The 21,552-nt window shown below is 38.4% G+C and overlaps 1 protein-coding gene and 2 long non-coding RNA genes across 4 annotated transcripts; 1 reads left to right on the top strand and 2 right to left on the bottom strand.

Annotated features, from left to right (window-relative positions):
- Positions 1-484: 484 nt before the first annotated feature.
- LOC144210669 (uncharacterized) lies at positions 485-3,294 on the top strand. Its single transcript, XR_013329428.1, has 6 exons — positions 485-643; positions 816-875; positions 2,672-2,754; positions 2,815-2,898; positions 2,962-3,050; positions 3,126-3,294. It is a non-coding gene; the product is annotated as an uncharacterized LOC144210669 (long non-coding RNA).
- Positions 3,295-4,218: 924 nt separating this feature from the next.
- On the bottom strand, positions 4,219-5,854 carry LOC144210766 (uncharacterized). The gene is made up of 3 exons (XR_013329454.1): positions 5,815-5,854; positions 4,387-4,460; positions 4,219-4,307 (listed from the first exon to the last, which is right to left on the bottom strand). It is a non-coding gene; the product is annotated as an uncharacterized LOC144210766 (long non-coding RNA).
- Positions 5,855-6,495: 641 nt separating this feature from the next.
- LOC144210997 (E3 ubiquitin-protein ligase RNF34-like) lies at positions 6,496-15,619 on the bottom strand. 2 transcript variants are annotated; one of them, XM_077737968.1, is made up of 7 exons: positions 15,479-15,619; positions 12,930-13,148; positions 10,623-11,126; positions 8,622-8,886; positions 8,512-8,535; positions 8,352-8,393; positions 6,496-8,273 (listed from the first exon to the last, which is right to left on the bottom strand). In XM_077737968.1, the coding sequence occupies exons 1-7, from the start codon at positions 15,482-15,484 to the stop codon at positions 8,089-8,091; spliced, it is 1,245 nt and encodes a 414-aa protein (XP_077594094.1). In that variant the 5' UTR covers positions 15,485-15,619; the 3' UTR covers positions 6,496-8,088. The 2 variants fall into 2 exon arrangements, with proteins under 2 accessions (XP_077594094.1, XP_077594093.1); XM_077737967.1 differs by having other exon boundaries at positions 8,622-8,898.
- Positions 15,620-21,552: the final 5,933 nt, after the last annotated feature.

A 21,552-nucleotide genomic window follows, 5' to 3' on the forward strand; every position in this document is an offset into this window, starting at 1 on the left:
CAGGAGCTAGTACGGGAGTGAAGTATTTAATATAAGTATTCATGGGCAAAATATAACTAACATCAGTCTGTGATTCAGATATTTCTTAGGCCAGTAGAAAAGGCCTTGAAAACCCTGATGGCACACTACTGCCAAATATCATCTAAATGTCTAGAAGTAAAAAAAAAAACACTAAAGTGCATGTCATCACAATTTTCATAATGTGCAATACTGTATTTACAGCTCTCCCCGCTAACTAATGCACGCCATGATGAACACAATGTATTTTTTAAAGTATGAAAGCCCAATCGACACATATTTACAGCCACGCCCCCGCCACACCCACTGACTAATGCGTGTTATTATGAAAACAATCTATTTTTCTTTTAAGTATTACAGTCCAACCAAAAGGCATTTACAGCCCCCCACGCGACCCCATACTGACTAATGCACGTTATTATGAAAAAATAATATTATTTTGTGTGTCCTTTTTTAATGGGCGTTTCCGAGGCCAGAGTTCAAATAGCCGACGTCAAACGCCAGATCGGTTGGTGTGTCCGGAAACGGGACGGGTGTGCGTGCGTGCACTGCAGAGCAGCTCAAAAGTGACGATTTGCCGACGAAATCCTGCCCAAACTTCTCACAGGACGATGCTGCACATTTGGTACGTTGTCGTTTGGGGAATTCGAAGCCCCAGTTCTCGTTTTAAGAGTGATTCGTTGGCGTGATGTAGCCCGATGTGTGTGCAGACAGCAAAATGTTTGCAAACAAATTGGCTACATTACGTTACCGATCGCTCTCTGTTTAAAACGAAATCATTTCTTTGTGTGTTTCAGTCCCTCAACGACCACCGACTGCTGGGAAACATCAAGAATGTGACCAAAACGACCAGAAAGGTGCAGCTTGTCGACGCCATAACAAAGGGAGTCATTTTAAAATAGTTTCGATTTTCTCAATCCGTGTAATATTTAAACGCCAGCGTTCGTCGTTGTTCAGGGCTTTGCGCAATTGGCTAAATGTTTAATGAAAACACTCACTAGTTTGGATTTTTTTAAATAACAAAACCTGTGGATTAGACACCCACACAAATGCCATTAGTGGATGTATAAGGAATAAACAGTAATCCCTCGATTATCGCGGTTAATGTAGACCAGACATGGCTGTGATAAATGATAAACTGTAAAGTAGGCTCATCCCTTATTGAAGTAAATTTAAAAAAAAATCCTATAATGGCAAGTGAAAGAGTGGCTTTTCACATCTTTCTGAACTTACAAATTAAATCATAAACTTTCAGCCCCTTAAATTTTGTAAAGAGGCTTGGACCTTTTTCATATTAGTTTTAAATGTGGTTTTGACAAAACATTTATTTAACAATAGTGCAGGTGTCATTTTTGACTCATTTAAACATAATGAGAAATACAGAAGATCTTTGTATATTTAATTTTTAAGAATGAATGGTTTTGAAATAATTGACTGAAAACTTGAGGCAAAAGTAGGATTTATTTGAACCTTGTAGGCCCCTGTCCAGTGTTTTCAAATTTCCCACCACATGATATATTTTTGTGGAGAAAAACTGACGGATGGTTTTAGTCTCTACCACAGACTGTCTAATATTGCCTTCTGATGTTTTATATAAAAAAGCTAAATGTTGGAAGTAGTTTTGTCAAATTTTGACGTTCGGCGCTAGTCTGTACTTCAATCTATTGTGCCTTCACTCCTTTTTTGGTTTCCTGCCTATGTTGAGATTGGTTCTGCCAGAGCCTATCTCGACATAGGCAGGAAACCTGCTCCCCTTGGCTGGAATTCTGAAAAACAAAAGAACATTTCCAAGGTCTTACCTTTTATTTTGAAAAAAAAAACTCATAGATTTGTTCTGCCTGAGCATATCTGAGTTTTTTTTCAAAATTAAAGGTAAGACCTTGTGAATGTTTTATTTTTATTTTTCAGAATTCCACCCAAGGGGGAAATTCTGAAAAATAAAAAAAAACATTTCCTAGGTCTTGCCTTTTATTTTGGAAAAAAACTAATAGATTTGTTCTGCGTGAGCATATCTATGAGGTTTTTTTTCAAAATAAAAGGTAAGACCTTGTGAATGTTATTTTATTTTTCAGAATTCCACCCCAGGGGGAAATTCTGAAAAATAAAAAATAAACATTTCCAAGGTCTTGCCTTTTATTTTGAAAAAACTCAGATTTGTTCTGCCTGAGCATATCTGAGTTTTTTTTTCAAAATTAAAGGTAAGACCTTGTGAATGTTTTTTTTTTATTTTTCAGAATTCCACCCAAGGGGGAAATTCTGAAAAATAAAAAAAACATTTCCAAGGTCTTGCCTTTTATTTTGGAAAAAAAACTAATAGATTTGTTCTGCGTGAGCATATCTATGAGTTTTTTTTTTCAAAATAAAAGGTAAGCCCTTGTGAATGTTATTTTATTTTTCAGAATTCCACCCAAGGGGGAAATTCTGAAAAATAAAAAAAAACATTTCCAAGGTCTTGCCTTTTATTTTGGAAAAAAACTAATAGATTTGTTCTGCCTGAGCATATCTATGAGTTTTTTTTTTTTCAAAATAAAAGGTAAGACCTTGTGAATGTTTTTTTATTTTTCAGAATTCCACCCAAGGGGACTAGGTTTCATGCCTTTCAAAATAAAAGGTAAGCTCTTCATTTAACTCTGTACTGACTCCTTTTTTTCAGAATCCACCAGAGGGGACCTGGTTTCTGCATATGAACAGATAGCCTCAGGAGCCCCCAATCTATGAAGTTTTTCAAAATAAAAGGTTAGCCTTTCTCAATGGTTTTTATTTAACTCTGTGTACTGACTACTTTTTGTTTTCCAGAATCCACCAGAGATGACCTGGTTTCTGCATATGAACAGATAGCCTCAGGAGCCCCCATTCTATGAAGATTTTTCAAAATAAAAGGTGAGCCCTTCTCAATGGTTTTCTATTTAACTCTGTGTACTAACCCCCTTTTTTGTTTTCCAGAATTCCACCAGGGGGTGGAGAAGATTCGATTTTTTAATGATGCTGGAGCACCAACGGGAACCAGTCTATGAAGTTTTTCAAAATAAAAGGTGAGCCCCTCTCATTGCTTTTTTAACTAACTGTACTAACCCCCCTTTTTTCATTTTTCGAATCTTTTCCACCAGGGGGTGGAGAAGATTCGATTTTTTACGATGCTGGACCATCGACGGGAACCAATCTACAAACTTTTTCAAAATAAAAGCTGTTTCCTGTTTTTCCAGATTTCCTGCTGGTGACTAGAGGAATTATTTCATTTTATTCAAGTTTTTCAAAATAAAAGCTTTGAAATGTAAACGTGTTTGTCTTTATCTAACAAAAATGCAAGTCACAATCAAAGTTTAAAATTTTTATTTACAAGTAAACATTTGAACATCAACATACAAAAGAAAACATTTGTAAATTAATACAAAACACTTAGAAAAAAAAAATAAAGGGGGATAAACACTTTGAAAAATAAAAATAAAAAAAGGGGTGATAAACACTTAGAAAAAAAAATTTAAAAAAAAGAGGGGGGCATAAACACTTAGAAAAATTTTTTTTAAAAAAAAGGGGGGATAAACACTTAGAAAAAAAAATTTAAAAAAAAGGGGGGGGCATAAACACTTAGAAAATTTTTTTTTAAAAAAAAGGGGGGGCTAAACACTTAGAAAATTTTTTTTAAAAAAGGGGGCTAAAAACTTAGAAAAAAAAATTGAAAAAGAGGGGGGATAAATACCTAGAAAAAAAGGGGGGATAAACACTTAGAAAAAAAATTTAAAAAAAGGGGGGATAAACATTTAGAAAAAAAAATTGAAAGAGGGGGGATAAACACCTAGAAAAAAAAGGGGGGATAAACACTTAGAAAAAAAATTGACCAAAAAGCAGGGGGGAAAGCCATTCTGGAATATACATGAGAAATTCTTAAAATATATTAGGGGGGAAATGCTGGGAATATATACTTGGATAAAAATGCTGGAGGTAATATCCATGGGACATATATAATAGAGGGGTATATACACAGGAAATATGTAATTTTAGGCAAAAAAGCTAGAGGAATAAACACTTAGAAAATAAAATCTGGGGGATTGAACACTTGGATAAAAATGGGAAAGTACTGGAGGAACAAACACTTAGGTAAATATACGTAGAACTCCTGCTCCAGCATTAACTGAGATCCTTTTTACCTTAAAGATTCAGTCAAAGAGCAGTGGGAATTAATGGCCAGTGAAACATGATGACGATTTAGATTTTTATTTGATTTGGATTTTCAGAAGTACAGAGACACCATATGATTCAAGTGGGCAACTTGTGAGGAAGATCTCTCAGCCCTGTTGCATGCAAAAAAAATAGCAAATGTTAGAATATATAAACTGGAGATTCAACTTTTTTGGAGGGGTGGAGTTTTACCTTGATCTGGCCCAGTCTCCTCTTCTGTAACCTCAAGAGTGCTCCTGGCATCCTAGAAGAGCTGCATCTTGGTGCTAAATGGAAAATTTTCACACAAAAAAGCACAAGTTAGCATAAATGAAGATTCAACAGATAGGCTTAGTTGTTTCATGGGGAAAGTAGTTTTATCTTGATGCTAAACAGGGAAAACTTGATTCAACCAACGTATTTGGGGGTTGCCAAACAATTACAGGATAGAGCAATATTACAAGAAATGTAATAAACGATCAAGATAAAGAATAAAAATAAGTTAGCGGGTGCCAAGTGCTATTTTTCCTTTTCGAGACAAGGCAATTAAATATACAGACTGACGTTAACAGCTAGAACAAGGGTGTCAAACTCGGGTTGGTTCGCGGGTCGCAATAATGTCAACTCTTTCACTTGGGCCGGACCATTTTTGAAATAATATTTTGATATTATTTTCTATTTAAATTGGATTAAAAAACGGAATTAAAAGCCTTAACTATTCAGTTTTTATAGATCTAAAAAACATTTGAGATTGTTTTTCTTCATGGGGGGAAATATCTTACAACAATTTGTTTTTCATTTTATAAAGATACTAAATATTTTAGGGAATATGTTCAATATTAGTGGAAGACAATTTCTTTTTTAGATTTGACTAAATATTTTTGAACTAAAACCACAAAAAGGAAAAAAATGATTAAAAATTACAATTATTGATTTAAAAAGAAAAAAATTAGGGGATATAATATACATGTATAATCTTTATTTGAATTTGATCCTAACAGAAAGTCAGCACTCATGCTTTACTTTCTCGGGCCGCACAAAATGACGCGGCGGGCCCGATTTGGCCCCCGGTCCGCAACTTTGACACCAGTGAGCTAGGAGAAATATTGGCTTAATAGTTTTGTATACATCGATTAAATATACAGACTGACTTAAGCAGCTTGGAGAAATTTGGCTTAACATTTTTGTACAAGTGATTTTTTTGTAAAAACAGAACAAATACAGATCGGCAATAGGTGTGCACACGCAATGAAAACCATCATTAAATACAACACAACTGGAACTAAATCGTGCCTCTGGATCTCATTCTAGGGTGAACATTTACCTAGGAAATTGTCGGTTGATGTATGGCGTTGTTTAATTAAATGCAAAGTCTTGCTACACGACTCAATAATGTAGAGAAAACAGAGATCATGCTTTTTTTTTAAAGTCAAATCGTGACGCGAACACTAATGCTGACAGGTAACATGTGGCACAAAGCCGGTCGAGAAAAGAAGCCCATACTAAAATTGTCGACGGTGTGTTGCACCTGGCATTAAACTAAGAGATTTGCTGGCGTTTTGGGCTCAATTGATTGCTAAAAAAATCTCCCGATCGCGTGATAAAAACGCATTTAGGCCAGTGAATTGCTCGATTCCTTACCTCCTTGGCGTGCTGTCGTCCGCAAGCGTGGCGAATGACTTCCTGAAAGGAATGGTTACCGCACATGCGCTCAATTAATTCCGCGCGTCGACGATGGGCGTAACCACGCTCCAACTTATTGTCTATGTTTTGAGGATGACATAGAATAGTGGTCAGTTTTGTAGTCTTGATGCTATAAAACAGTACGTATTAGTAATCCAAATATTGAGTAACATTTGACTTAGTATTTTACATCAACTCACCATTACTCCAAGCCACCAGAATCTATTAAAAGTTTAAAATTTGACAGGCAGAGAATGCTTCATTGTATTGTATACAATAACTCAGTGGTGGACCTTGCAAAGCCTACTCTGTTGGTCTAAAATAGTATCTGAAACACAGACTGATGTTTATTATATTTTGGGCATAAATATTAATGATGACCATGTATAGTAAGGCATTTTTCTTGCAAAAATGACCATGTATACTATACATGGTCATTTTTGCAAAGAAAAAGCCTTACTATACATTGTATAGTAAGGCTTTTTCTTTGCAAAAATGACTATGTATAGTAAAGTTTTTTGGAAGTTATTTCAAAAACCTTCCTTTTTCATAAACCTTTTACTATTCAAATCTTTGAGACCTACCAGAATGTAAGGAAATATTTAAGGGAGGAAAAAATCCAAAGTCCCACATGAAAGGTTAAAACACAACTCAAACTTTATGTTTTATTCACTCAAATAAATCCCTTTTCTTATCTTTTTACCAAAATAAAAAGGTCAAACATTCCAAGATATAAAGATCCAGGTTATGAATGCTCGTCAGAAGTCTAGCTGCCATTGAATGACATCTTCCAGTGACAAACAGCCAAACAATATAATGACAAAAGAAAATGAGCAAGAAAAAATCCAAACCAACAGCATCCATCTTTTTAAAGGTCTTGAATAAACCGTCATAAATACATTCTCTTCATAATCCTCAGAGCCGCTCCTTTTGTCCATGTAAAAATAGACATTTAATATAGAATATTACCTAGCTATGTATAAGCAACACATTTACAGTAACAATTTTTGTAACAGATGAGCAGAGAAACAAAAAAATCTGGCTTTTTTTTTTTGCATAACAGACAGAAACAGGATATTACCTCCCTCTGGGTGACAAAGAGATATGCTCGTGTAGGAGGAGGCAGCTGTTAGCGATCAAAACGATGACCAAAACATGATATTGCTCGGGTGATTTGTTCCCCGTCGCTCTTGAAACTTTGATGCATAAGATAATACAGAAAAGGCTACAGGGTATACTTTGAAAGATCCAAAATGAAATGAAAAATTATGATTATTTGCATGGACAATGGAGTGTGTTTGTTAGATTTTGTTAAAGTCGACACAGTAGTGAAAAAAATACAAATTGTGTATGAATCGGTAGACGCGCAACATTTTTAATCCCTTATTTCTACACAGTGGTTTTTCTTTGTAATTTAAAAAAAAAATCACATTCCCACTTCATTTTTTTGCTTATAATTACTATTACTTACCTTTTCTCCTATTTGAAAAATATTTTTGATTAAATGTACACTAGTTCCATGTTTTGTAATGACTGATAAATTCATCACATTCTTGATTTGTTTTTTTTTCCACATTAAATTTCAAAACCACAGGTTATGGACTACTTGGATATGATTTTTTTTCTCAAAAACTAACACATGTAAAAAGATAATTCTTTGTTTTTACACTCATAAAGTCCCAATTAACCTAAATATCAAAGAGAAAATAAAAAATGCATGCCTTGCAAATGGCTGTGTCTTAGGAGGTTAATGTTAAATTTTAACTACAGTGTCAAGTATTTTTTTAAACACTATACAAATAGAAATTTGTTAACATTAGCGCACACCATTATTTGGTCACAGTGATTACATCAGTGTTCCGAACCTTTGTTAAGTGATTGGTTGCCATTGACGGCGGTACATGTCCAATCGCTTTAAAATAAGACTTCCAAAGGGATTGGACGTCTATTGTCATCTATGGTAACAAGAAAAAAAATACAAAGCAAGGAATATGAGAGTCGAGGCATGTTATTTGGCATCTGCTAACACAAGTTTGCTGTTAAACTACAACCAATGGCCATTTTCTACATACATTAAAAAAACACATTAGTCTCCTTTTGTTTTTTGTTTTTTTTTGTTTGTTTGTTTTCCACAGTATTGCACATGTAAAGTCGACCTGACGGCGATGGAGCGTTGCCCGAAATCCCTACCGTGTCCCGCAAAAAGCGCCCGTCATGGGCGCCAGCGTTTTTCTAGGATTTGAAGACGTGCACGGCACGGACCACGTACTGCCTACAGATAGGGCACTCGTTCATCCTCTTACCGCATTTGGTACACGTGACCATATGGCCACACTCAAGCAGGACGCAATCAATGATGGCGTCCATGCAGATGCGACAAAGGTTGTCATCGGAGGCCATTTGGGCTTTCACGCCGTCTGCGGAATAGGGAAACGTGGTTTTGGTGATTTTGGTAGAAGTTTGGAGAAAAATTGTGGGGGTGGGGGAGAACTTACCTCCGACGGCGCTGTTGCAAACAAGGGGAGGATATGAGACAACTTGATGGGAAGAAAAACAAAAAGGGCAGATTTTAGAATTGTTGAACTCATGACATGCTGAAATTACATGAATAGTAGTACATGCAAATAATAATAACCAAAAAATATAGTGTTTTACCTGCTGTCATGTTCACGTTCTCCACTAAAAGAAGAGAAAAACAAAAAGAAATGATAAAAATTAAACAATATTGACATTTCCATTTATGCGAAGTACAGTCGGATGCTTACTGGACTTTCTGTTGTTCTGGTTTTCTCGATAGAGGCGATGCACACGTTCCAGGAGCTCCCACTTCTCGCAGCAACCCGAGTAATTGACAAAATTCCTGGCCAGGATTTCCTTCAGCTGGCGTACTGACAACCTCTCGATGGCCTCTTCGTCGTCCAGGTCGGAGAGGGATGCTCGAACCCTCGTCCGCGTCGCCGGACTGGACTCCGCCACGTTTTCAGTCTGCTCCAGACTGACTAGGGACGCCGTGGGTGTGAACTCTTGCTCCTGTAGAGAAAACTACAAGGAATGAATGAGTGAGTTTTGGGTGCAACCTAGTTTATTTTGGAATACATTCACACATCAATACAAAGACACACCCAAAAAAGTACCATACATTGACTTAGTAGACTTATTATTCTTTTTTTTTCATGCCCTGTTAAGATAACATTTAAAAGATGTGTTCATTTTTGCAATATTAAAACGATATTAAAACTCTTATATGAACATATGGATTGTGTATTGCATTCACCTGAAAAAATAAATGTAAAAAAATAAATAAGAACTTAAAGTAGATGTAATTTCTTTTGTTGGTTGTTTTTTTTTAAATTGTATTCTCTTTTATGAGGATTTTTTAGGCATATGTCATTTATATTATAAAATATTTCTGGAGGATTTGGCTTGTTCCATTGCAGGTCCATCTGTTGGCTTATCTAACACAATAAGACTAACACCGCGTGATCGCATGCATGACTTGGAGATTCTTTTTCAAGGTGAAAAAGATGGATAAAAAGCAATATCCAATGAATAAAAACTTTAATTACTAGTACTCTCCTATTCAAGCCTTTTTTCCTTTCTTCTATTCCCCCTTAATGGCAACCTTGCATCCTCCCTCTATTACATACTTTGTCCTCATTTGCCCCCCTGCACTAGTTTTCCAAGTCTTTTTTTTCTCATTTAAAAATACAAACGTGTCATATAACAACACTAGACGTCCAATTCATTTACTGACTCCACTCATCTTTCAATGCCATTGGCGCCACTAGACGTCTAATCCATTGAATGATCAAATAATCCCTGCTAATCACAAAATTCAAGAGTTGAATGAATGGCCGATGGAGGGTCAAATTAAAATGCTATTAAATCGTTTTAGTCAAATTCTGACTGTACCAAATGGACATATTCATCATTAAATAAAATTAGGGTGTGCAGGCATTATTATTATTGTTAATGTACATGACTTAATACAAATATTATAAATACAACTTAATGGTTTACCTTGGAAGCATGAGAGCAAAGAAAGTGCAAGTGTATGTGCTTACGCAGTGTTAATGTAGTGTTTAGTGTCAGCTGGGTTGCTGCGGGGAGTTGTCAACCTGCGTGCATGTTACGTAACTGATTCAGTCAGCCCGTGTAAGCGACCTAAAAAAGGCAAAGGGTTTAAGCCGCCTTTCTCGCCAGTCGGTGTATCGACGCGCGATCACGTGCACGTGCACGCGCACATTGACAGTCAGAGAGGAGAGTAAATGCTGCTGCTTGCAGCTGTCACATGAATGCACAATCAGCAGAGTGGAGAGAAAATCAACATAATTGTTGGTGAATTCCACTCCACCAGCGCAAGTTGGCATGAGGGGGGAAACTTTTGTGCTCAAGGGGGCTGCGTTCCACTCCAAGAATGCACAGATGGGACAAAAATGGGCTTGAATTCTTAAGAGGGCCGCCATGGTCGCTGCTAGATGTCCAATCCATTTTGACTGGGAGAGGTTGGGTAGCGACCAGAATCACTTTTAGAGTGCAATGCAGGTACAAGCTTAGTATTATTCATATTTCATTACGTTTTCTGAAATCCGTTTTGGTTAATCCATTTATTTCAATTGCTCTTGTTTATTTGTTGTGTGCATTCGGTTGTTTAGCCATAAAGGCTTGTTTGCTTGCTGTATTTTGACCTATTGTCAGTGTGTAAGCGTGCGTACTGTTGCATAAGTGCACGTGTACTGTGTGGTGTTTTTGTGTGTGCATCCCACCTGGCTTGGGGTCCCTGAGCTGTCACTGGGGGTGAGCACAACTCCCTGAGAGGCCGAGCCGAGCGACTGTTCCGAAGCCGAACCGGCGGGGGAGGACGGCGAGGCGACGTGTGAATGGAGACCGTCTGAATCATCTCGGTCATCTTCCTCCTCCCGATCCTCGGGTGTGTCTCCATCCCGCTCCTCTTCCTCCTCCTCCTCCTCATCGTCCTCTTCTCCTTCTTCTTCCTCCTCCTCCTGGACCACCATGACAGGTCGCGGGGCCTCTCTGGTACCCCGGTGGCAAAGCACCAGGTCCACCAGGTCCTCCTTCTCCCTGCAGGTGTCGGTGGGGATGTTGCGGAGAAGTAGGTACTGCCGCAAGTCCTTGACTCGAAGCTGCATGAGGCGCGGCCTCTGGAAGGAGGTCCCGCGTAACAGGTGGCAGGTGGTGCAGCAGCGCAGGTTCTCCTGAAGTACCGAGCACAAGGCGCAGAAGCTTTTCTTGCAGTCGCAGCATACGTGCTGTCAAGGAATGACACAATTGATCAATTCAAAGCTTGTTATTAGGTCACAGAGGATGTGTGGTGGTATTTAGTAATAAAGGGAAATTGATATTTTAAAGAAAATATTGGATTAATAAATCGCTGCCAGTTTTTCTCATTTAAAAATAATCTATTTTCATCAATGGCAGCCAAAGTATTCAACTCAAAATACACATAGGCCACACATATTTATGTATTTATATTGTTTTTCTGAATGTACTAAATCTGTCATCATTTAACACAAAATGAATTGTTTATTATTATATTTTCTTAATTATTATTTGTATAACGTACACCCTTTCTATTAGCATTTTTAAAATGGGATTTCAAACATTTTAATTTTATTTTCTAAATTCCAGATCATGTGACAGCGCTTTCACCCTCAGTTGTTTAACACTCACTCCCTAATTTTGTCACACGCACGCCTAATGGAAGCCATCAGTCATTCTTTTTAATATCGCTTAAGCATCATTTAATAAACTCCCCTTAAATATTGCATTGCGTCATGTCTGGCTCGTGTGGGCATTTTAGAGTGTTGACACTGCCTCCCTTAGCTCGACTTTATGCAAACTTTGATACACAAAACAGCATCTGAAAGTGGCACAGTGCTCATCGAAGCTGCTGTTTGTACTTGTAAACAGAAACACTGATGGGATTTAACCCAAAAATGCCATTCATCATGCCATTCACCCCATGAAGAACCGCCACCATGCCTCATTTGAATTCTACAATACTTCCTCCTCAATAATTGTAACAAATTGGCTCCCATTCACGGTGACAGCACCCTAATCCATTTTGAATGGAAAGGATGGCAGTGAAACATGTTGCATTTCAGTCCAAAAAATGTAATTATGTCCATTTCTATCCACTTTTCCTGCCAAAATCTGGGTGAACCGACACTTCAAATAGCTGTGAATGGAGGTCAGCCCAATTGGTAAACATTTGCTTATCACTCAGGCACAAATATGTCGAGCTTCCACACCTACATTGACACCTTTTTCGCTATCATTTGCTGCTAATTCCCCCGACAGTTATTTAAAAAGTGGACTAAAAATATCTCACAGACACACAAATAATGACGAGTGGCAGTCTGCCAAGTGGCGATAGCACACAAGCCACACTTGAATAAGGCTTGCACTCTGCCATTATACTCTGACATGAGCATCTTTGCGAAAATGTCAATGTAACGGAGTAAGCGGAATTCTCATATTCTTGCCTAAGAGTTTTCTGTTTTTAGTCCGGCATGGAAATTGACTTCCTACAGGCATGTGATGATCACAAGCTGTGACTTTTCATATGCTATATTAAAGTGGACAGACATATGGTGGAAAATTGACTTTTTAATTGCCTTTTGTTCGCACATTTTTGGTCCTTTCTACTTGTCCTTGGCTGACACTGACCGTGGAACTACATAAAAAACATGTCTGGCTCTTTTGATGACGCATTATGCACTTTCATTACTGTAAAAATGGTTGGAACTTTTTGTTGTATTATTCAAGAACAGACTAATAAGCTTAAATTCAGCAACCCTTGTGCGGATGAAGCGGTTTAGAAAATGAATGAATGAATACAAAGGAAGAAATTGAGCTACCTTGGTTGTGATTTTGACTTTCCTCTCTTAAAATCTGTCAGAATTGTAAACAGTATAAATATTGCAGTCCTACAGCTAGAATCTTTTATTCCCTGTAATTCTAACCAAAAGCATTGGACGTCTATCACAGTGAATGGAAACCAATGAGTTATTACTTCAAAATATATATCTTTTGATGGATCGTCTCTTTACCTTGCGTCTGAAGACTGAGAAGGCCAGCCCGCAGGCCTTGCACAGCTGCCCGGCGCTCCCCGAGCTGGCGGGTGGATACGTGGAGTACCCTGCGCCGGGGGCGAAGCGGAAAGGTGCGGCTCCTGCTCCGAAACCGGGCTGCTGCGCCCGCACAGTACCCGTCCCCATCACTTCGTTCAGCAGCCCACAGCATGACGCCCACATGGACGAGGCCCCCGCCTGCCAATCACAAACACACATTTCTTGTTATTACTTCTCTAAGCACCACTAAAAAATAGGGGAACTTTGATTGAGCCTTGGTAGAAGCTTCCTGTTAATTGAAACTTGCAGAAGTAGTCGACCATGACACACTGCTTGTCTCCAAGGCTTCCTAGTGGCTTTAGATGATTTTTTCTCTTCCTACATTGCTACGCCAGCTGTTTTCCCGTGTGTTACTTTACGAAACCCAAATAGCATAAAAGACAAACACCTGAGGGAAAATATATTTTTGGAAAGTGGTAACTTAAAGGTATGGCTTGATAGAGAGGTTTTAAATTGGGATGTTGCAAGACTCAGCTAATAGCCACTGATGGTGATTCGTCCTTATATATATATTGAAAGTGGTAGGAATTTCTTAATGGCATAAATGCACTCAACTATTGAGTTAAGCAGGGGGATGGGAAACGACATCTTCCTCTATTCTACCAGCCCGGGTCAATCGATAGCTGGCAAACAAAACTACAAACAGAGGAGCGTATTATGAAGGCCTTTGTAACACACAACACAGGGATTTACAACGTCCTGTTTTGCGGGAGGCTCCCTCCAAGCTCCGGGTTGTCACAAACGTACTGTGATGTGACCTCGGCCGTCTGCTTAGGAACTGCTTACGTAATCTCGGGAACAAGGCACTATATGTGGCCACGGGAAGCTCAAACCCTGCAGGCCTGACTGCTAAATGGGACTGTAGACTAATAGATGCATGGACCATTGTTTTCTATGGTGTTTTTACCCTTTGTTTGTTAGCAAGAGTTATATTATGGCACTTGTTTCCTCTCCTACTTCAGAAAATACCATATACTAAATGTTATCCTACTAAAAGTGGCCTCTATTGATATACATATTTTTTCATACCACAAAATGAATGCAAAAGGACGACTATAGAAGCCTGCTAAAGGCAACAGAAGGAGACTTGAAGTATAAAATACATAAAATACCAAATGTGCTGGAGTGTGGAAGCGGAACGTCTTGTGTGACGTCTGGAGTGAACGCAGATAAAAGTCAAGCTGTGACTAAGCGGGTTGAGATTTGTTCATGCATAATCAAAAGATTTAGGGGACTGGAAAACATATCCAATGCAGAGACGGAAAATCAACAGCCGCAAAGCTCGCCGCGGGACGCGGGAATCTACAGGACGCTTTTTTTGTGTGTGTGTGGCCTTCCCAATGTGCTTATTTTGTCAGAGATTTATTTTTTAATTGGAGCAGAAGGGGAAAAATGCTTTTCAATTAGAGAAAGATTAATCTACAAAATGTCACAATCACCGTTTTAAGACATAATGTGCTTTCATTTAAATTAGAATAAATAATTTATAACAATCGTTCAAAAATCCTGTTTTAAAAGATATAGAGAAATAATTGTTTTTGACTTGAATGAGTAAAAAGGTTGACGTAATATTGGCCTTCCCTGTTTTGAAATTGATTTGTCATATCTTATTTTACATTTACACTCGAGAAACTAACTCTGCAGAACAAAGAAAAGGTCAACTCACCACAAAAAAAGGGGAAAACAAACCCAATAATATTTTCCATAACGTTTCATCACATTTGTGACCCAACATCAAAAATATCTTCAAACTTAATCTGCTTGCAACCTGATTTTGAGCAAAACAACTGATTTGAATGTTTTCCTCACCTCATTGAGACAACTTTGTACAAATTCCCACAAATCCTACAAATAAGGTGACTCAAACTCACATGCAAAAATGTGATCGGGACATCCCTAAATGTACTATATGTAGAGTGATTAACCGTATGACGTCATTGCCCCATCCTCACCTGCACCTTGCATTTGCTGCACAAACACACGCACAACACATGCACAAACACACGCACACACGCACAAGGGAGAACCCCGACATGCATTGTGAAGCAGAGGGGGCGATCCTCGCGTCCTCCCCTGAGGAGACATCCCCCAAACATCCTCCTCCAGCTCATCCAATGTGCGATCTCGTTAGAGAGGATTAAAGCGATGAATGGAAGGTGGCTGCATCGGATTTGCGTCCACTCAACTCTCCGAGAGGGGGGTCAAAACCCGTCTTCACGTTGCAACAAACAAACAAACAAAACGGAAAATAAACCAGGAAAACTCCCCCTAAATCGTCCATCATTGCTGCAGCAAAGCCTGTCTCCTTACATAACCCCGAGTCAACATCATCAATTACCTCCGTAGTGAAGATGCGCTACCGTGCGTAAAGCCCTACAAACACAAGGGAGTTACGGCCGTTGACACTACATGCAATCGAGGCAATAAAACGACAAGGAGGGGAAGGCCGGAATAGAGGTGACACCTACCTTCATTGCGCCTCGTATTTGCGGAATGTGCAGACTAATGCAGGCGCCACAATCATCGCAAGTGCACACAGAGTCAAACCATTACGTCTTCCCTCTCGCCCGCCGCCTTTCTCTGACTGTGCGGCATGTGCGTCGGTAGGGGGGGCGGAGGGGGCATAACGTCATTCCCAAAGGCGAGCGATGCTAGCCAATCAGAATGCACGTACGGGAGCGACTGTGTTCAGCAGCCAATCGCTCTTTACGTATCGGACCATGCGTGAGGACGCACGCATCACGTTTTTCTTTTTTTCATATGGTCGGCGTTGTGTATTTCTTTCTCAGCAGTCAAATAAGGTTACCCGTAGCGTGTTTTGACGTGTCATGAAATAAGACAGCGTTGAATAAAAATGTTACAATATTCTTCTTTAGGGATGAGTGATTCAAGGAGGATCGGATTGTCTACGTCGAGTACAGACAGATCAGAGGGATTTCCTTTCTATGCAGTGGGCAGGAGTACCTAATAGTGTCCCGAAGAGGGCGACAAAGCCCACCCTACTAAATTTAATTTTAATTTTCAGTTTATTATCAACCACCATTGTGCAAAATTGTAGTTGAATAAAAAATAAATGGTTAAAAATAATTATGTAGCAGCACTATTGCTTACAAAGGCATGAACTATTGTATGAAAATATATTATTTTATAAATTGCAAATCATATATAGTACTTTTATTGAGGTGTACAAATATGTTTGCCTTTTCTATTAGAATTTGTGTAGAATATTTTCATTTTATAGCTTTTTTATTTTAAAAATATAATAATTAATGATATTAATATTTAATAAAATATATATTTTTTTAATTAAGCATGACATTGTTGAAGGCTGGATTTTTTGACAGTGGTGGTTCTACTTTATCATCTTCCCAAACCATGTGTGCCTTAGGAGAGGAATATTATTTCAGCGTCTCCCACTTAATATGCACACGAGACTTCATCTAATTCTGCTACAGCATCTCTTCAGGCGAGTGCAGAAATGATGCAAATGCCCCCTTAAAATTCTCTATGCCATATCACATCAATAGTGACCCGCTGTTGATTTCATTTCACAGCCGTTTTTGGTCTAAATATGTTCCAAGGCCCTCGGGCCAGCAGTGACACACTTTAGCATGGATATTCCTCTACACTTGCAGAACTTCAAAGCTGGTAAAATTGGAGTTTTACTCAATGTTTAGGTTCACTTACTTGGTTTTAGGTGTCTGGATACTTGCTTTGACTATCTTCAGATGTTGACCTTTTTTTTTCCATTAATCCACTGCTTTGTGTTTGGCTGGATACTATTGAGTAGTATTTCTAAACGATCTGTGAAATCAACGACATTTCGAGTGAGGTTGGTCAAAGGTGTACAGTGTACACATTAGAACTGTGCCCTGGGATAGGTTTTGTGGTTATGATTTCAAATTGTGGTAAAGGATTAAAGGTCCTAAACCTTACTAAATAACATTGACTGTCTCAGAAAGGGTTCAGAAAGATAAAAAATCAACAGTAGTAATGTTTACTCATGTAAGTTCAGTTTCTTCTCACTAGATGGGGCCGTATTCCTTTTAAAACAAATAATATGTTGCCAGAGCTCAACCATATTTTGTACCAGCATTGTGACACAAAAAAATTTGATCTATTCCATTCCAAAGTTACTGGCCACAAATATAAAATCCAAACCGTGTTTATTTTAAAAGTAAAAGCAGACAAAATATTCTAACACTAAAAAATATATCTATCCCAAAAAATAAAATGCTTCAAACATTAATTTATTGTTTTACCACCAAGTTTTTTTTTACTCTGTGGTCTCATCATTAGGTTCCAAATGAGTGAACATTAAATTTCTGCCATCAAAAAGGTAGTAATTTACGTCGAATACCCACTGAAGCACGTTCTAATTATACAAACACAAAGTAGGCAACATTGTCATTAATATCTCACAAAAAAGAAACAAAACATACACAATGATGCAAAAACAAGAGGCAGGATCAAGTGTAAAAAAACACAAATAAATATACTGTATACTTACTACTATCTCCAATAGCAATAAAACATGCTATAATATATATACATTTACAGACATTTAAAATGCAACGAAGCTATAATCAATGTTTTCATGCCACAACAATTCCATTTTACGTGGCCAGTACGCTTCATATCTCTGTGAAAATAATACAATGCATCATTAGCCATCATCCAAATGATCTGGGACTTGCCGTCCTATTTACCGAAGAGGAAAATAAGCAGTAATAAAAATAGGTGTGTGTTGATGAACACCGCTACCGTCAGAAAAACTCATTTTATGAAGCTTATTTTTAGGTTTTCAGTCACAGAGAAAGTACACATTTAATTCATTTTTGTTGGTTTAGTAAATTAGTATTAGTAATTCAAATTTTTGAAAGGCTCTAGCAGCAAAATTGACAGAAAACATAAAAATGTTTCTATGTTTGACTGCTATAGGTAAATGGAATTATTTGTGGTAAATTTATAAATACCCAAAAGGCCTTTCATGCAACAATATTTTCTGATTTATATTTATTACATTCATATACAATAGGTTACTAAAAGGTACCTATTTTGTGAGGGAAATTTAAAAAAAAAATATATATATGAGCTTTCATTTTTGGAAAAGGAAAAATATCAATCATTTGATTAGAAATAAAGTTAACTCCTTGGTTGCCATTGATGGGGATAGACGCCCAATCCGTTGGAACTGACCTCTCCCAGTTCAATATCTGTCATTTCAAAATGTCCACTATTGACCAACTCATTTAAATTTGGAAGAATTGAAAGACTGGACGTCTATCATCGTCAATGGCATTGTGGTTGTGATGATTTCCAATTGCCCTTGCCCTTGTGCAAGGCAATTAACTGCTATTCTTTTCCAGTAGTCCTTCTGCATCCATGGTTAACTCCTTTGATATAAAAGTTCCTCTTTGTTGAAACGTTAAAAAATAAATGGCTCTTCTTTCATTTGGGTATAAAGGTGATCTATTAATCCACAGATTTTTTTTAGGGGTGAATAAAATCAGCATTTCTTTAGTTCAACCTGGCATCAAGTAGTCAATAAATTATCCGAGTGAAATCGCCATAACGGAAGCACAAGCTCTATTTTCAGCTGAAGAGAAGGAGACGAAAGGCCAGGAAACTTGCAAGTATTTTCATGATCACCTCCCACAGAAGGGCACATGTACATTCCTGGATGTTCTCTCCTCCTTAAAGCCCCAAGCACGAAGCTCCAGCCTGTCGTCATCTTCGTCTCGATCATCCTCGCCTTCGTCGCCCTCCTCGCATACACTGGTCTCCTCCACAGAGGTTTCCAAGTTAGGAATATAACCTCTCGGGTTTCTGGCCTCGCCGTACTCGTATATAGTCGGGAGACTGCTCCGTAAACCAAATCGACGGCGTAGAGCCACCAGGAGTGGCTGTGGTACGGTGAAAATATCCACATTGTTACCCAAATCGATCCAAGCCAGGCTGGGGAACTTCTTGGGGTCTTTGACCGCCTCCATCAGGTCTTTGAGGACGCCAGACGTCAGACGGTTGCCGTTGACGGCCAGCGTGGTCAGCTTGGGTAGACCGCCGAGGGCCGGAAGGAGCAGCCGCAAGCTGTCGTCCCGAAGCCCGGTGAAACTCAGGTCTACGGCCGATACGGCGTCGCCGCCGCCTTGCAGGTAGAAGGCCACGCGGTGGACGTCCCTTCCCGACAACGGGATTCCGGATAGATTGACTACATCGCCGGACATCTTCTTCTTTAGGGTGGTCTTCAAACTTGGTAAAAAGGGCAAAAACGTTAAGTTTTTGAGTCATTCCCAAAGTCTGGAAGCAAGGTTGCTGTAACTTGAATCTGAATGGTGTGGTAATGATGCCAATTTGTGGCTAAAATGAAATGAACCGACCCAAAATGGATGAAGATATACTTTCAAATGTCTTGCCTCCAATTATCCATCTGCTGTGATTTGATATGAATTCATAAAATATATATTTTTAAAAACATGGCACACATATCAATAACTATTAATGATGATAGTCTACGATAGATGTCCAATTATTGCATTTAGAGTATAAAAAGCTTGTGAACCACTGCTCCAGTTCCCCCAGGAGGAAATGAGATCTGTCTTTTTTTAACTACCGTACACTGATTTCAAAGGAACTCTAGCGGATCTTCCACGCTGACCCACTTGACTGCAAGAATTTCAAAGTATGCAAAAAAAAAAAAGAGAAGAGAAAGGAGCCCGTAAGCTCTTGCAGAGTATAACAAGCACTGCGATCAATATTGTAATGAGAGAATTAGCATTTGAATATGTCTCGCTCTCAAGTAATGACTTGTGTCTCCTGGGTATGAATATCACGACAAGACTTCATTTGGAAAAAAGAAGCAGTGAAATCACAGGCGGAAAAATAACGGATGGATTCGTAGTGTAGTGTACAGGATAAATGAGGCAAAAGGCAATTCATAACACGTATGTTGTATTTGGTTTGTTGGGCTTTGGGTCTTTCCCTGGGGATTACAGTGCCTCTGAAAACTGACATTCAAAGAGTAGTTGTGTTGCATTTTGAAGACGGCATTCTGCTGGGATTCGCTTGAGGCCATGACTTCTTAAAACAAGTTCATGACAACAACAAGACAGATTGTCAAAAGCATATTTTTGGTGTACTGGCTAAAGTTTTGGGCTAATGAGCTCACATTTGTCCCTTCGGATGCGCTCCCTGTGAATTAATTAGCATAGAAATATGGGCATCTGTCACAGTTTAGTCTCTGTTGGAGAAATAAGATGCAAAACCAGTAGAGTGATTAGAGAGATGATTAAAGGAGCGGCTCATTGTTTACATAGTCGATTTTTTGGGGAAAGAATTTTCGTGTCGCAATAATTCTCTGGCCTTCTAATCTTTTTTTGTTATTATCTCAATCCTATGAGTGTTTTACAGCTATTGATCAAACTTTATAGTGCTACAATTAACTGTACTACAGATTTTCAGCCAATGATGTATTATATTGGTATTTTTTTATATTCACTTTTTTTTACTCTCATCCAAAAAATATCAGCAATTTTTTGGTATTGGACCAATGATTCAAGACCCAAAAAATAATGTTATATGATCACAGAACAAAAACTTTTCTATTATATTCAGTACTTTAGCAATTTGCAGTAGAACAAAATGTTTGTTTTGTCACTAATCAAGGTGGTGTCTCCCATCCCCTTTAAATGAGGCACATTGACATCTTTCTTCGGAGAAGAACACAATGAGCATTGCTACTTAGCCAATTTGGCAACAGGAAGAATAGGCAGCCCCCCCATTACTCAATCACTTCAATTGCGATCATTCCCCGTCAGCCTAACCTAATTCAAAAAGATTGGACATCGATCACTGTCTTAGGCAGGAAAAAAACGATCATTCAACCTTCGCTGTATTGCAATTCTCCCCCTGGTATTGGGCAATTGTCTACAAACATTGTGGGAACTATTCCATCCCAAAAAATAATGTCCAAACTCAAACGGTCTTGTTTAGAACATGTTTACACTGATGAGTAATTCCAAGTGTTAGCAATGTATTTATAGCAAGCGTTTGCTCAGCCAGAGAGCCTCCCACCTGTTTGTCTGTGGAAATGATATCCTGCACAACTACCAAAGTGAGGCAAGGTTTGTACAATGACTGCAAGTGGGTGGTGTGGTGGTCTTTTTTAATGAGATAAGAAGAGACGACTCCAGACTTTGCTTCCAAGCACACTGCCTCGGGGCTGCGTGGCCATATTTGCCACCCACAATCTGCTAGTTTGGCCACGTTTAGATATTTCTGAAGAGATGCTTTTGTGTATTACGCCCTATTATCATTAACAAGCACGAATGTGACGCAGCACATTAACAGGCTGAAGACTTTGCCTGACTACCTTGGAGTGAATGAATGAAATAGTGGATACAAAGAATAAAAAAATGGCTGAGAATCCTCCCACTTTAAATAGATTGTGAGGTCTTGGGAGACAAAAATTCTATCAGTGCAACAATAGCATTTTTTATGAATTTAAGCGAGTTTATCACTAATAAACATCCAATCTATTTTA

The sequence above is a fragment of the Stigmatopora nigra genome, chromosome 17, assembly GCF_051989575.1.
Source record: "Stigmatopora nigra isolate UIUO_SnigA chromosome 17, RoL_Snig_1.1, whole genome shotgun sequence".
Lineage (NCBI taxonomy): Eukaryota > Metazoa > Chordata > Actinopteri > Syngnathiformes > Syngnathidae > Stigmatopora > Stigmatopora nigra.